Source organism: Amblyomma maculatum, chromosome 6 (assembly GCF_055883805.1).
Source record: "Amblyomma maculatum isolate TAMU_Amacu chromosome 6, ASM5588380v1, whole genome shotgun sequence".
Taxonomy (NCBI): domain Eukaryota; kingdom Metazoa; phylum Arthropoda; class Arachnida; order Ixodida; family Ixodidae; genus Amblyomma; species Amblyomma maculatum.
In genome coordinates this window covers 4,568,884-4,580,690 of record NC_139349.1, presented here as the reverse complement: position 1 = coordinate 4,580,690, position 11,807 = coordinate 4,568,884, and the positions used below count along the sequence as shown (strand labels likewise).

Genomic DNA, 11,807 nt, shown 5'->3' with positions numbered 1-11,807 from the left:
CAGTCGTAAGAAGTGTTAGACATTAAAGCCGCAGAGGTAATTAAGGTGAAAAGAAAAGTGATTTACAAAAGACAAAGATGTCAATCCCAGAAACCTCTGTACCGCTTCTAGATGGCGAGACAATTCATGAGCACCCGGAAAATGCGCATTAAAATGAATGACTTTTTGAAGCGGAGTATCCTAAATGGTATGATCCAAAGCCTCTGCCTAAAGGTCTTAAACCTTGGCCGGCCCTGATACGCACTGAGTGAAAGGCGATGAGCACACGAATCCGAAGAGTAAGCGATAAAAGTCAATGCTAGCTCACATTTGCTTATTCATAGCAGGTATGGTCCTATCCCATGAAAAGTTAGAGTTTTGTTTGTTTTTTCTAGGCGGCAGAAGTCATTGCATTTTTATATGCTGTAACCCCCTGCTGTAACTGTAACATCTTGGGCACTGCGGGGTAATCTCTGAATAAATAAAATAAAAAAAGAAAAAGGTGGAACTTACGCTTATTTCAAAACAAAGCTGCGATGGGCTTCATTTAAGTTATTGTGAAGTAAACTCAACTACCGTGTGGGGCAATGGCCAAGGTTTCGACCTCTTCGTTCGCGAGTTGGAAAAACACTCATGCTATAAATGCAGTGATGCTTTTAGGCGAGCAACATTTTATTTTTAATTTAATAGGCAGCTTCCCCTGTGCGTCCGGTGGGTGAATGGCATTCCTGCGAGGCGGGGCCGTTTATAGGAAGGGTTGTCTTGGTGCTCTCCCTGTCCTAGTCAGACAGCCCCGAATAGGAGCCAAGTCTATCAGAATCACATGGCAAAAACTCGCTGTCTCCGTATCCTACCTAATTGCCCATAACCCAGTCCTGAGTCCAAACTTCCCGCTCCATAGTCCGTCCCGTTCCGCTACTTCCCAGCGGAGATCAGGGGAGTCTCCCCGGGCCCGCTCCCCGGCTGTGGATCGCATAGTAGCATATCCCATTTATTTATATTTTCCTTACAAAACAGTGTATCCGTTTGTACCTGTTTGTTTATATCTACAATTGGGATATCTTTCTCTCCCCGCGATACATTAGTGGTGCGTGAGGAGTCTGACTATAAACTCTAAAATACTTTCTGTCTAAACGAACCGTTAGGCTGTTCAACTCTCATCTCACCTTTCATAGCTGGCAAGGAGACTTCCATTCTTGAACGCATACCGACTGAATCAAATCTTTTTATCTTTTCGTAAATCAGACTACATAGAGCTAGGTAGCAAGGGGACCCCGCAGGGATCTGTACTGTCCTCGCTTCTATTCAACGTGGCCATGATCGGGCTTCCTAGCAAACTAGCAGCGATTGAAGGTCTCAGTCATTGCATGTATGCGGATGACATTACTATGTGGATTGGCAAAGGAACCGACGGTCAAATAGAGGAGACTCTCCAAATGGCCATAGGAGAAGTTGAAAAGTACGTAAATGATAGGGGACTTAGGTGCTCCCCGCAAAAATCGGAAATGCTTTTTTACCAACCAAAGAGGAAATCACGGTTGGATCCCCCGCGGATATCTCTTAAGGCTTAGGGACTCGATATCCCGACGGTGGACTAGAGTCTTAGGGCTGTACATTCAAAACAACGGTTTCAATGGAGAAACAATACAAAGTTGGAGATATGCGCGCAACAGACTATGCGGCTCATCCGCAGAATCGCAAATAGGCGCTATGGCATGAAAGAAATGAATCTAATCAGATTAGTTCAAGCCTTTGTAATAAGTAAGATTGCTCACGTAGCTCCTTTCCTTAATCTGAAGGCAGCGGAGAAGTCCAAGCTGGGTGGGATCATTCGCAGAAGTGTCAAGCAGGCGCTGGGTTTACCAATTCGGACCCCCACCGCAAAACATTTAGAACTAGGTCTTCACAACACAATGGATGAAATTGTGGAAGGCGTGACAATCTCGCAGTACGAAAGGCTGTCGGTAAGCGTTACAGGCAGGAAAATCCTAGCGAAACTAGGAATAAATTACGAGAGTCAGCGAGGTCTGAAAGTGGACATGCTCTACACGTCTACACCGATAGCTCAGTTGCTTCAACAAGCTCCGCGGGGTCCGTAGTGATACCGTCGAGGTCCATTGTGCTGAGGATCAAGACGAAGTACCTCACCTCTTCAACTTGTGCGGAACTGGCTGCCTTAAGTGCAGCTATTGAATACATCGGCCAGAAACTTCCAGGTGTCTGGTCCATTTTTACGGACTCGAAAGCAACGCTTCAAGGCGTTCAAGCTGCGCTACGTCGTGGATCACATGAACAACTAACTGCAGAGATCCGCGTGCTATACCACGACGCTACATCAAAAGGTCATGATATAATTTTCCAGTGGCTACCTGGACATTGCGGTATTGAGGGAAACCACCAGGCAGACCAAGTTGCCCGTTCTGCACACAACGACGGAACTACAGTGAACATTCCTATATCTAGAGTTGACGCAGCTTGTCGACTTCGTTCCTTAGCGGCGGAGCTAACGCTTTCAGCCTGGAACAAAGGAGAATTTTCCAATCGACGCCTCAGGGAACTAGACCCTGGGCTGCGCCTTCGTGTTCCCCCTAACAAAGGGCGGCGCGAAACAACACTGATGTGCTGTATGTGGCTCGGTGTTGCATTCACCAAAAAATACGCTTAGGTGATGAGAATGGCGGATAGCCCTAACTGCGAAAGATGCGGCTGCGAAGAGACCACACAGCATCTCCTTTGCGAGTGCCCTGCTTTTTCAAGTGAAATATATGCGCTGCGTTCGGCTATGGACCATCTTGACAGCCGTCCTTTCACAGAGGAGAAAATCCTCGGCCCATGGCCACAGATGGCGTCTAACGGCAAAGCCTTCAAAGCACTTATGTGTTTTATGAGAGACACAAACTTGATGGAGAAACTGTGACTGTGCTCCTCGCCGCCTTACCTTTCCTATCATTCTCTTCTATCTTTCTCCTTTAAACTCCTCATTCCCCTTCCCCAGTGCAGGGTAGCAAACCGGAAGCTTTCCTGGTTAACCTCTCTGCCTTCTCTCTCTTTCTCTCTCTCTCTCTCTCTTAAGAGCGTGCGCGATAGGCTGATGATCCCACCACTACCGAAAAACATGCATCCCGTCCACCACAAGGATCGCAGAGAGAAACGGGCTGAAGCCCTCGGCAAATGTTTCAAAAACTATCCGATAGAAGACGTGGCCTACGTGGACGCAGTTAATTGCGGGAAAGGGAGAATGGTGATAGCGGTAGCTAGCGCCGAGACATATCTCCGAGCCGGCGCCTCGATCACGACGGGCAGTCCCGAAATTGCAGAAGAAGCTGCCATCGCACTTGCAATAGTGGGCACGGATGCGTCAACGATAGTCAGTGACTCAAAGGTAGCAGTGATGAACTTTGCCAAGGGAAGGGTCTCCCCTCTGACGAACGGAATCCTGCGGACTGCAGAGGACGACCGCAAAATTCGCATAGTCTGGACACTTGCACACGCATCCCTGGCTGGAAATGAAGCAGCTCACGAACTGGCTCGAGGTCTTGCTTTCCGAACCAGTGGCCATACCGAGGGCTTCGCAGACAGGGATCGTCTTGTGTGTTACAGAGAGATCACACAACATTATAGGCTTAATCGAGCGAAGTACCCCGCCGCTGATAAATCATTGACAAAGAGTCAGGCCACCTCTTGGCGCCGTCTCCAAACTTATACGTTTCCGAACCCGGTTATGTGTAGTCGTTATTATCTGGGACAATATTCAAACGAGTGTAAGCAATGTAAGGCCAAAGCGGATCTCAATCATATTCTCTGGAAATGCCCTTTTGCTCCCCTGGAGGGACAAAAAATAAAGTCACTTGAACAATGGGAGGCTCTCCTACTCAGCTCCGATCCGGAGACTCAAACAAAAGTCGTCCAACTGGCCGAAGACGCCGCCAGGAGCCAAGACCTTCTGGCCGTCGTTTAGGCGAGGGGCCTATATGCCCTTCAGACTGTTGGCAATAAACGTTTTACAATCCAAATCTTTTCGTACAAAACCAACCACTGAGAGAGAGCGCGTGCCAGGCTGCACTTCCCTCCTACTCCATGCTCAGTCTGAAGTGCGCTTAGGCGTACAAGCTACTGACCGCCGGCATCTGGCAGGCAGCGCAGTGTCGCGCTGCCAAACTTGAGCTTGGGTTCCCTTGTCGGTTTTCTTTGGGCCGTTTCTGCCATCACGAAAAATCTGCTTCTACACCTCTGTTGAAGCAGCACATTGTTTGTTTCAGTGCGGGTAATCCCCGTTCGTCTCTTTTGTGAACGCGTTTATGTTAGCACTACGTTTCTGCACTAGAGCAGGCGTCTCAAGCAAGCGGCGCGCGGCCTACGGGCGGCCCCGGAATTGTGTGATGCTGCTTTCTGGCTACAAAAGCTCCAGAATTTATTCCGAAAGTACGTGTCAGCTTTCAGAGTCACCTCTGCCACCAAACTCATTTTCAAATGAAAGTCAATTAAGAGTTCTCATCCCCAGACGGCACACGCTCTTTGTTAACATTTAAAGATCACCTGGCCCCTTAATCTGCCTGAACTTCGGACGGACGTCAGCTACCTTCTGAAGCCAGGCGCCGTGGACAACTCACCCTCTGATTAATCTCCAAGGCTTTTGGTGATAAGTGACTAGAGTCTTTATTACCCGTTGCACCTCTTTCAGTAACTCTCTCCGAGTCATTATGAAGTAAATCCCACCACGTGCGCAAGCAGTATCCAGCTCGCGCCTCTTTTCGATGCAAAGTGGGAAAATGTGGTCCGGAAAAGAGACGTTTTATTTTTGCTTATTATTTTGTTATTTCTAATTTTTACAGTTCATATCTATTATTCTTATTGTATTGTTTTATTTTTTGCTCCTGGCTCTCAGTGTGGCTCCCATATCAGCACTGGTTTGAGAGCGCTGCCCTAAAGCGCAGCGGTAGGGAGGGTTATGAGTACCCAGTTTATGTTAAAGCGATAGTAATAACAGCTTCACCGGGAAAAGCATGTGGCGTGTGGGGGATTTAGCTATGATAAAATCCGCTGACTCCTGATTGCGTGTATTACGTAGCAAAACTATGTGACAAGACTGAGAGAGATTGTGGCAGTTGGCAGGTTGACTGGCGAGGTGACATAGTAGCGGGCTAGACGGCATTACGTAGCTTCGTTTGGTTGTGTGCACACGTCTGTAGGCAGCTGCACTTGTCAGGTTAAAATTGAGCCAGGATCAGTGCCGCGTGTGCCTATAGCTTTGTAGAAAATCTCCCTATGCGGAAAATGCGACGGCGGAAGTACGTGGCTGAAGATTGAGTGTGCACAGCAGCACAGTCTCGGCATATGCGGAGAGCAGCAATCACAGAGGAGAAGCAGGCTAAGCGAATTGCAAACTTCATTGCCGTCGCATTCTCCGCGCGTGACCCAAACTAGTGCCCCCTTTTACTCTTCAGCTTTCTCTTTAACGTTAACTGAACTGAATGTTATGTGATTACTGTTTTCGAATAAATGCAAATTTGGGCTGGAAACAAAATGTATGCGAGATGCTGGACTGTGCAGCTTCTTGCAACACTTGCGCGTATTTCGCGGTAAGGTGTGCAACATAAGACAGAGTACCAGCCTGCAGGTTGTTTACGACGAAAGGTGAACTGCAGGTCTTTAGAATGATTACGGCCGTCTAAGGTTCTCTAAAATTTCAGAACCCGCGCGTTGCGAATAACGTGTGCCTTTGGTAAGCAGCATAGATTGGTCCTTTCTAAATTTAAGATTTGACAGCGATTATCTTACGGTATTACCGCCAGTTTGTTTTCTGCGGTTCTGCATTAAGACTGAGCAGATTCCTAGGTGTATTCGCAGTGTGACCTGTGGTGCGCTGTAAAGCTGTCGTAATTCTTTTAGGACCACTTCATTTGCTTGTACGTTAGCACAGTGCCCATTCTAGCTAGCATACGTGACAGAACTTCGCGAATGCGTGCCGGGATCATGCCAATATGCATGCGGGCAACACCTGAGGAAACACTGCTGGCTTAGAGGCCAGCACGCTGCGTCAAAGCCTATTGTTAGCGGGGCGGTCTGCGCCGTTATCAACACCTGGAGTGCTTCTTCGGATGGTGTCCGCATGTAGCTCGGCATGCTCCCGGCATGCACTGCTTGTGCTCCCCATAAAACGTTAAGCATCTCCGCTTGGCCTAGTTTAATTCGGAGCCCGTCACTACGGTGTCCATCTGAGACTGACTCCATCTTGGATATTAGATCCTATAGACCTATTCTTTCTTGTATACGAATCTCTATTCACGATACACCTGTCTCGATCTTTCATCTCGACAATTGCCTCGCACACTGTGTGCTAGTGAGATTAGTCGTAAAGCAAAGCTGCGCGATAATAAATGATAAAAGTCTATAAAACATGCCTATGGGCCTTGATACAGAGAGACCGACTAACCAATGTTATAGTCCACGCACATATGCTTTTGCGGATACTTACTTTAGGCGTTGCGTTATCATGTGCCATTTCTCGTCAGAAAGTATTGAGACGGAGGAAAAAGGTAGTGCAGTTGCAGGGGCTAAAAATAAAAAGCGGTAAAAGAAAGACGAAATAGCTCACATGCAGTCTTAATCGCATTCTGAGCTCCACTCTAGATTATGTAATGAATAGCACGAAGCAGAGCGTCCAGCTGACATAGAACATGAATGTTTGCTGGATTCTGGCGGAGAAACATCAAAAAAAGCTCAACACAGCAGGCGTGTCGAGCCTTAGGGTAGAATTGGATTGGTTCGGTATGGTATGCACAACCATTGCCGAGGAGTGTCGTGAGGGATTACGACAGGAAAAAATGGGTTGCAACAACTCGTTTTATTTTTTTATTTTATTTTCTCTTGAACGAGGATGCGGGAACAGCATGGAGATTACTATACGTAGGGCAGCTAAAATTTCTGAACATGAAAGCAGCGAATGGAAAGGTTCCGCGGTTTAGAGCACCGCGCGGTGGTAGAAAGTGCAGCGGTATATGTAGAGCTTAGAAAGAAAAAAAAGAAAGCAAGGAGCTGTAAATCGCCCGAGACGGGCGTTCCTTCGACGCAATCGAGCACGTACTGAGTGTGTCGTGAAGCGTATAAAAAATCCCTTCGAGACAACGGCTTCGCTAGAAACTACTGCATGAGCCTGCATTTTCTCGGTACTGTGCTATTTGGCAGGTTAGTGCGTTTTATTCTAAGTGCAGTAACTTGAAAAAACAGCGAACTTTTTTGTAAAGTGGCGGATGATAAATACTGTAAAAAATTAGCTGTGGTTTAGTCTTGGTGAAACCTGGATGGAAGCCGAAGCTTCTTTTGCCTGGCTACGCCTGTGGCGGAATTTGTGATTAAACACACAGTTAAGAAATTTTTTAATGTTTTGTTTTGTGAAGCTTCCACTTCAAACATTATTGCGAAAACTTAACCTCAGCAATTAAGGGTATGTCGTGAGAGCGTAAGCTACCCGCCCACTTATAAATTCCCGCTTTAACCAAGCCGTATGGATCTGCCTGCGTGTCCTATGGGTAAAGCGAATGCGAAGAATTCTGAAGTGCTCACTCTAATGCCCTCCTCCCATATGAAAGGAGCGACTCGAGCTGATGCTCTTTCAGGCACCCACCGTAGTGAAGCTTCTGCTTCAAAAGTTATTAAATACGTCGATTGCCTGAGTTCACAGCGCTCACCGGTTTGTAAGAAAAACATTCATTTGATAGAATGTGTTACGGTTGATGCGTCTTTTTTTATTTCTGAAAACCAAAGGCTGCGTTCAACCATTGTTCTTTATTTTTTTTTTTTTCAAAAGTTTTCGACCAATATGTTATTGCGAGTCGTGCATTCATAATTAAGAATTCGAAAGAGTTCTTCAAAGCTTCACCAGTCAAAGAGTAATTTTATCAAAATGTTAAATCCTAGAAAAAAACCAGTCGGAACAAGCTGGGAAAGACTGCTGTTTTTTACTACAAATTACGGTACGGTGCTACGTGACGGCTGTATATGAAGGAATAAAATTTTAAAGATGATCAGTATGATTCGCGCGGCCATTACTTTTACACAGCATGCTGCACGATTGCGTTATCGCCTATTTAAAGAAATGACAGATACATTAATTATTGTTTTTAGATTATTTATTCTGCGATGGCAATGTTCTGTTATCTGACAGAGAACATGGAATGTTATATAGCGGCCGAGATTTGTTTCAGGTGAAGGTTTCAAACTTAGTGGGATCATGGTACCTTTTTTTTTTTTTTTTTGGAAGTCATGCCAGAAGTATGTACACTTTTTTTTTTTTTTGAGCGACGATGTTTCAAACGCGCGGTGCAAGAGTGATATGTGTGTGATTTCAGTCTCACCCTATCATAACAGAGGATTTTCCCGAAATAGCAGCGCTTTCCAAGTAAGTCATGCCATTTAGTCTTGCGAAGTCACACAATCTATCTACCAACCATACGTGCCACGACTCCCGTCATCGAAAGAGAAAAGAGCGCTGGCATGCATTTTGCCTCCGACGTATCAATGCCTGCCGTTTACCTTGTGGCTTCGAACCTTCTGACGCTGCTAGGCTTCAAACGGGGCTGCCTGCCAGGGTCATGCTCGTCGCGTTTCGATGCTGCAAACGGTCGGCGCCGATGACACTGGACTGTTTTTGCTGACATGGTGCTAACAGCGCCCCCGCATCGAAACTTTGACAGAGGTACGCTTGTAAGCTTTCTAGGCGGTGAGGCTTGACACGGTCCGTGTCGCCGACGCTAACGGACATGTTTATTTTTTTTTTTTTACATGCGGCTATTAGCGATCTCGAGATAAAACATATTTCCCATATAGCGCGCAGCACAGAACATCAAGGAAATCACCAAGTAATGACAGTGACTGTTAAGAATGAAAAAAGAGTAGCCATATTACGCAGGTATGCGCTAATTCTTAGCGACCTTGAGCTGTAACTTTCCATCCCCGTAGTTTCCTCCCGCCTGGGTGGCGCAGTGGTTACGGCGTCCGACTACTATTCCTAAGAATTCGGGATCGAATCCCGGCCTCGGCGGCCGCTTTTCGATAGAGGCGGAAAGCAAGGCTTTCGTTTACTGTGCAGGTATGTCAGTGCAGGTTTAAGAACCCCAGGGGGCCGAAATTTCTGGAGGCCTCCACTACGGCGTCTCTTATAGCCTGAGTCGCTTTGGGACGTTAAACCTCGCAAACCAAATCGAACCTTATTTTTCTCCTGTCCGTGTGATTGCTAGTTTTTTCGTTTGAAACATGGAGAAAAGATTTCTATATTTTTGTGAAATATGTTATGAAAGGGGACAGCTGATATTTTATCTATGTTAGAGAAGCTTTTGCTCGTGAATCGAGCTATCGGCAGAGCATTGGGCGCAGGGACGCAAACTCGGAAAATCTTGCTCCTCGCTGTGCACAGTGCAAATGCACGTCAGTGGTGAAAAAAAAAAAACAAAAAAAAAGCAATGTGATTGCTGGAGCAGGACAGAAAAAGAAATGAAATCATTGAGGCGTAGGTAGGTCATGAAGGTAGCTCAGTGGTGAGGACCTATGCATCAGCGTGTTATAGGTCACATTTGGAAACAAAATAAAGGTTTAGATTTTGAAGGGGCGCAATCTCACGAAGCTATGATGTACACGTGTCGTTCGTTGCCTTCTTGTTTTTCTACCTGCAAACTGGTGATCCTTACAGTTCTACCTCTCTTTGCTCATGGTGTGGCTTCGGGTTGCACTTTGTATGATCCCGTGTATTTCGCTTTTTTTTTTTTCAAAAGCAAACTGTTGAAAGCAGCACTTCATCCAGGATTTTCGTGCATTTCTTCCTATGCCCAAGGAAGGAAGGAAGGAAGTTATACTTTAAAAACCTTGCCCTTTTTTCTTCCTGCTGCTTGTTGCCCTACTCGCATATCTCGCTCTACGCTTATTCATTTGCTGCTAGCATCATCTACAGTGGCAGCCTGTGAATCTGAGGTCGTGATTTGCTGCAGTGAACTGCATGGAGCTCACACACCACTCTTTTGACTGACTCAGAGCACTGCTCGAATGCTGTGCCCAAGTATCCAGAATCGAATCCCGGCCGCTGCGACGGCCTGTCGATGGAGGCGAAAAGCAAGGCTCCCGTGCGCTCTGCGATGTCAGCGCACGTTATGTAGATATGAAAACTGGACGACATCGCGCTCAATGTGACATTCGCCTATGGGTATACTACCCCGGAAGCATACGTTCACATGCCTGCCCACCGTCGTGGTATCAACGAGAACCTGATGCTGCGATGCTTCGGGCCCTATGTTTTTCTTCAACGCTCATGCGGAGGCACGTATCAGGGGGTCCTAGGTTCATTTTTCGCATCGAAGCAATGGCAGCAACACGAATTCTTCATCCTAGATGTGCGTATGAAGCCGTATTATTCGGACTGAGTATAGTTCAATTTTTTTTCCTGTCATAAACACTATTCTGCCTGAAGAGGGCGCCAGTGCTAACTCGAAGACGGCGAAGCTGGAAAACATCAGCAGAGAGGGATGAAAAGAGAAAGAAGCTGGTAAAGCAACCCTGGATAGTCGGATGTCACTGATTAAAGGGCAACAACAACAAATGTTTTTTTCCCTTTAGCCCTCTTTGAGGCTTATCGAGGTTTGGGAATGTGAAAAAAGTTCTACGCATGTCGCTACGCGAAGTAAAAAAATCACAATTGCAGAGGTTTCATGTGGCTAACTCTAGTATAGCAAGCGAAAAACACTAGCTTGACAGTTTTACTGGGTAGATGGAAGATGTAGACATTCTTTCTTCCCATCTGCGGTTTTAGCCTCTTGGTGGGGCGTATGTCAACCTCCGGCAGCTGTCTCGAAGGATGAGGTTCGCTATCCCTTTCACACTAGACTTAATCAACCCGAATTATCACGTGAGTTGGTGCGGATTACCTCTTTCTAGCCATGTTTCTTTTAGTGCTTTAGCGGTCTAATAGCTATGCTGTGCCACTATAGACATCTAGCTACCAATCTGCCAATGTTACCTTATAGTACAGCTAAACTGGCTAGGGCATCGTCTCATTAATTGAATCAGCCTTGGCGCGGCAGTTTGCGCACTGTGAAACTTTTGTGTTAAAAAGATATTGGAAGATATTGGATATTGGTCGCCTAATCGGTTAATGCAACAGGAGCATACGGGGCGTCAGTGCTAATGCGCCGATACCTAACACCGAAAGGGCGAAGAGGGCGGTTAAATATGATCAGGATTCTCTTACCTACTCTGGCCTTAAACCCCACAAACCAACCAACCTAATTTAAAGCCTTTAACTATTTTGGTCACAAATTTTGGTGGAATTTGCTTTTTATATGCCTATATAAGGTGACTATTTACTGCAAAAAATAAGCTAAATATGGTTGTTTTATACTGGTTAAAAATATTTGGTGGGTTGAAGAACCTGTTTTCAGCTCCTTGTCACGGTGTCATTTATGATAGAGGAAAGTGGGATACTTGCCGAATGTGTCAAATCTTTCAGTTAGGTTCACTTTATGACAGCTTAGTACTTACGCAATATATTGTCCTTGTTACCCTCGCGTCTTTATAGCATCTTTATTTCTTTCTTACTTCATTGCTGGCTCTGCTTGTCTGCTACTTCCCTTCATCCTTGCTCCTGAGCGGTGTTCCCTAACAGCGAAACTAATTTATGGATTTCCCTTCTCCCTTTCTATTCTGCTTTTTTTTTCTTCTCAAAGAAGCATTTTAATTTCTAGATAAATGGTAGTATCTTGACTTGAGCTAACTGCTAGCTCTAACAACGCTTGCGTGCATTAACGTGTCACTGAAATCTAATAGCCGTTCAAACCACCGTACAT

The 11,807-nt window shown here is 46.0% G+C and overlaps 1 protein-coding gene across 1 annotated transcript; it reads left to right on the top strand.

The window, feature by feature from the left end:
- Positions 1–1,655: 1,655 nt before the first annotated feature.
- LOC146184958 (uncharacterized) lies at positions 1,656–3,937 on the top strand. The gene is made up of 2 exons (XM_084605453.1): positions 1,656–2,029; positions 3,055–3,937. The coding sequence occupies exons 1-2, from the start codon at positions 1,656–1,658 to the stop codon at positions 3,935–3,937; spliced, it is 1,257 nt and encodes a 418-aa protein (XP_084461579.1).
- The last annotated feature ends 7,870 nt before the right edge of the window (positions 3,938–11,807 follow it).

What these genes read in the sequence shown, in the direction of transcription:
- LOC146184958 (XM_084605453.1), top strand. Translation starts at nt 1,656, where the DNA reads ATGCGGCTCATCCGCAGAATCGCAAATAGGCGCTATGGCATGAAAGAA. An exon ending in AAAGTGGACATGCTCTACAC is followed by an intron (nt 2,030 to 3,054) that starts GTCTACACCGAT and finishes CTCTCTTAAGAG; the next exon opens with CGTGCGCGATAGGCTGATGA.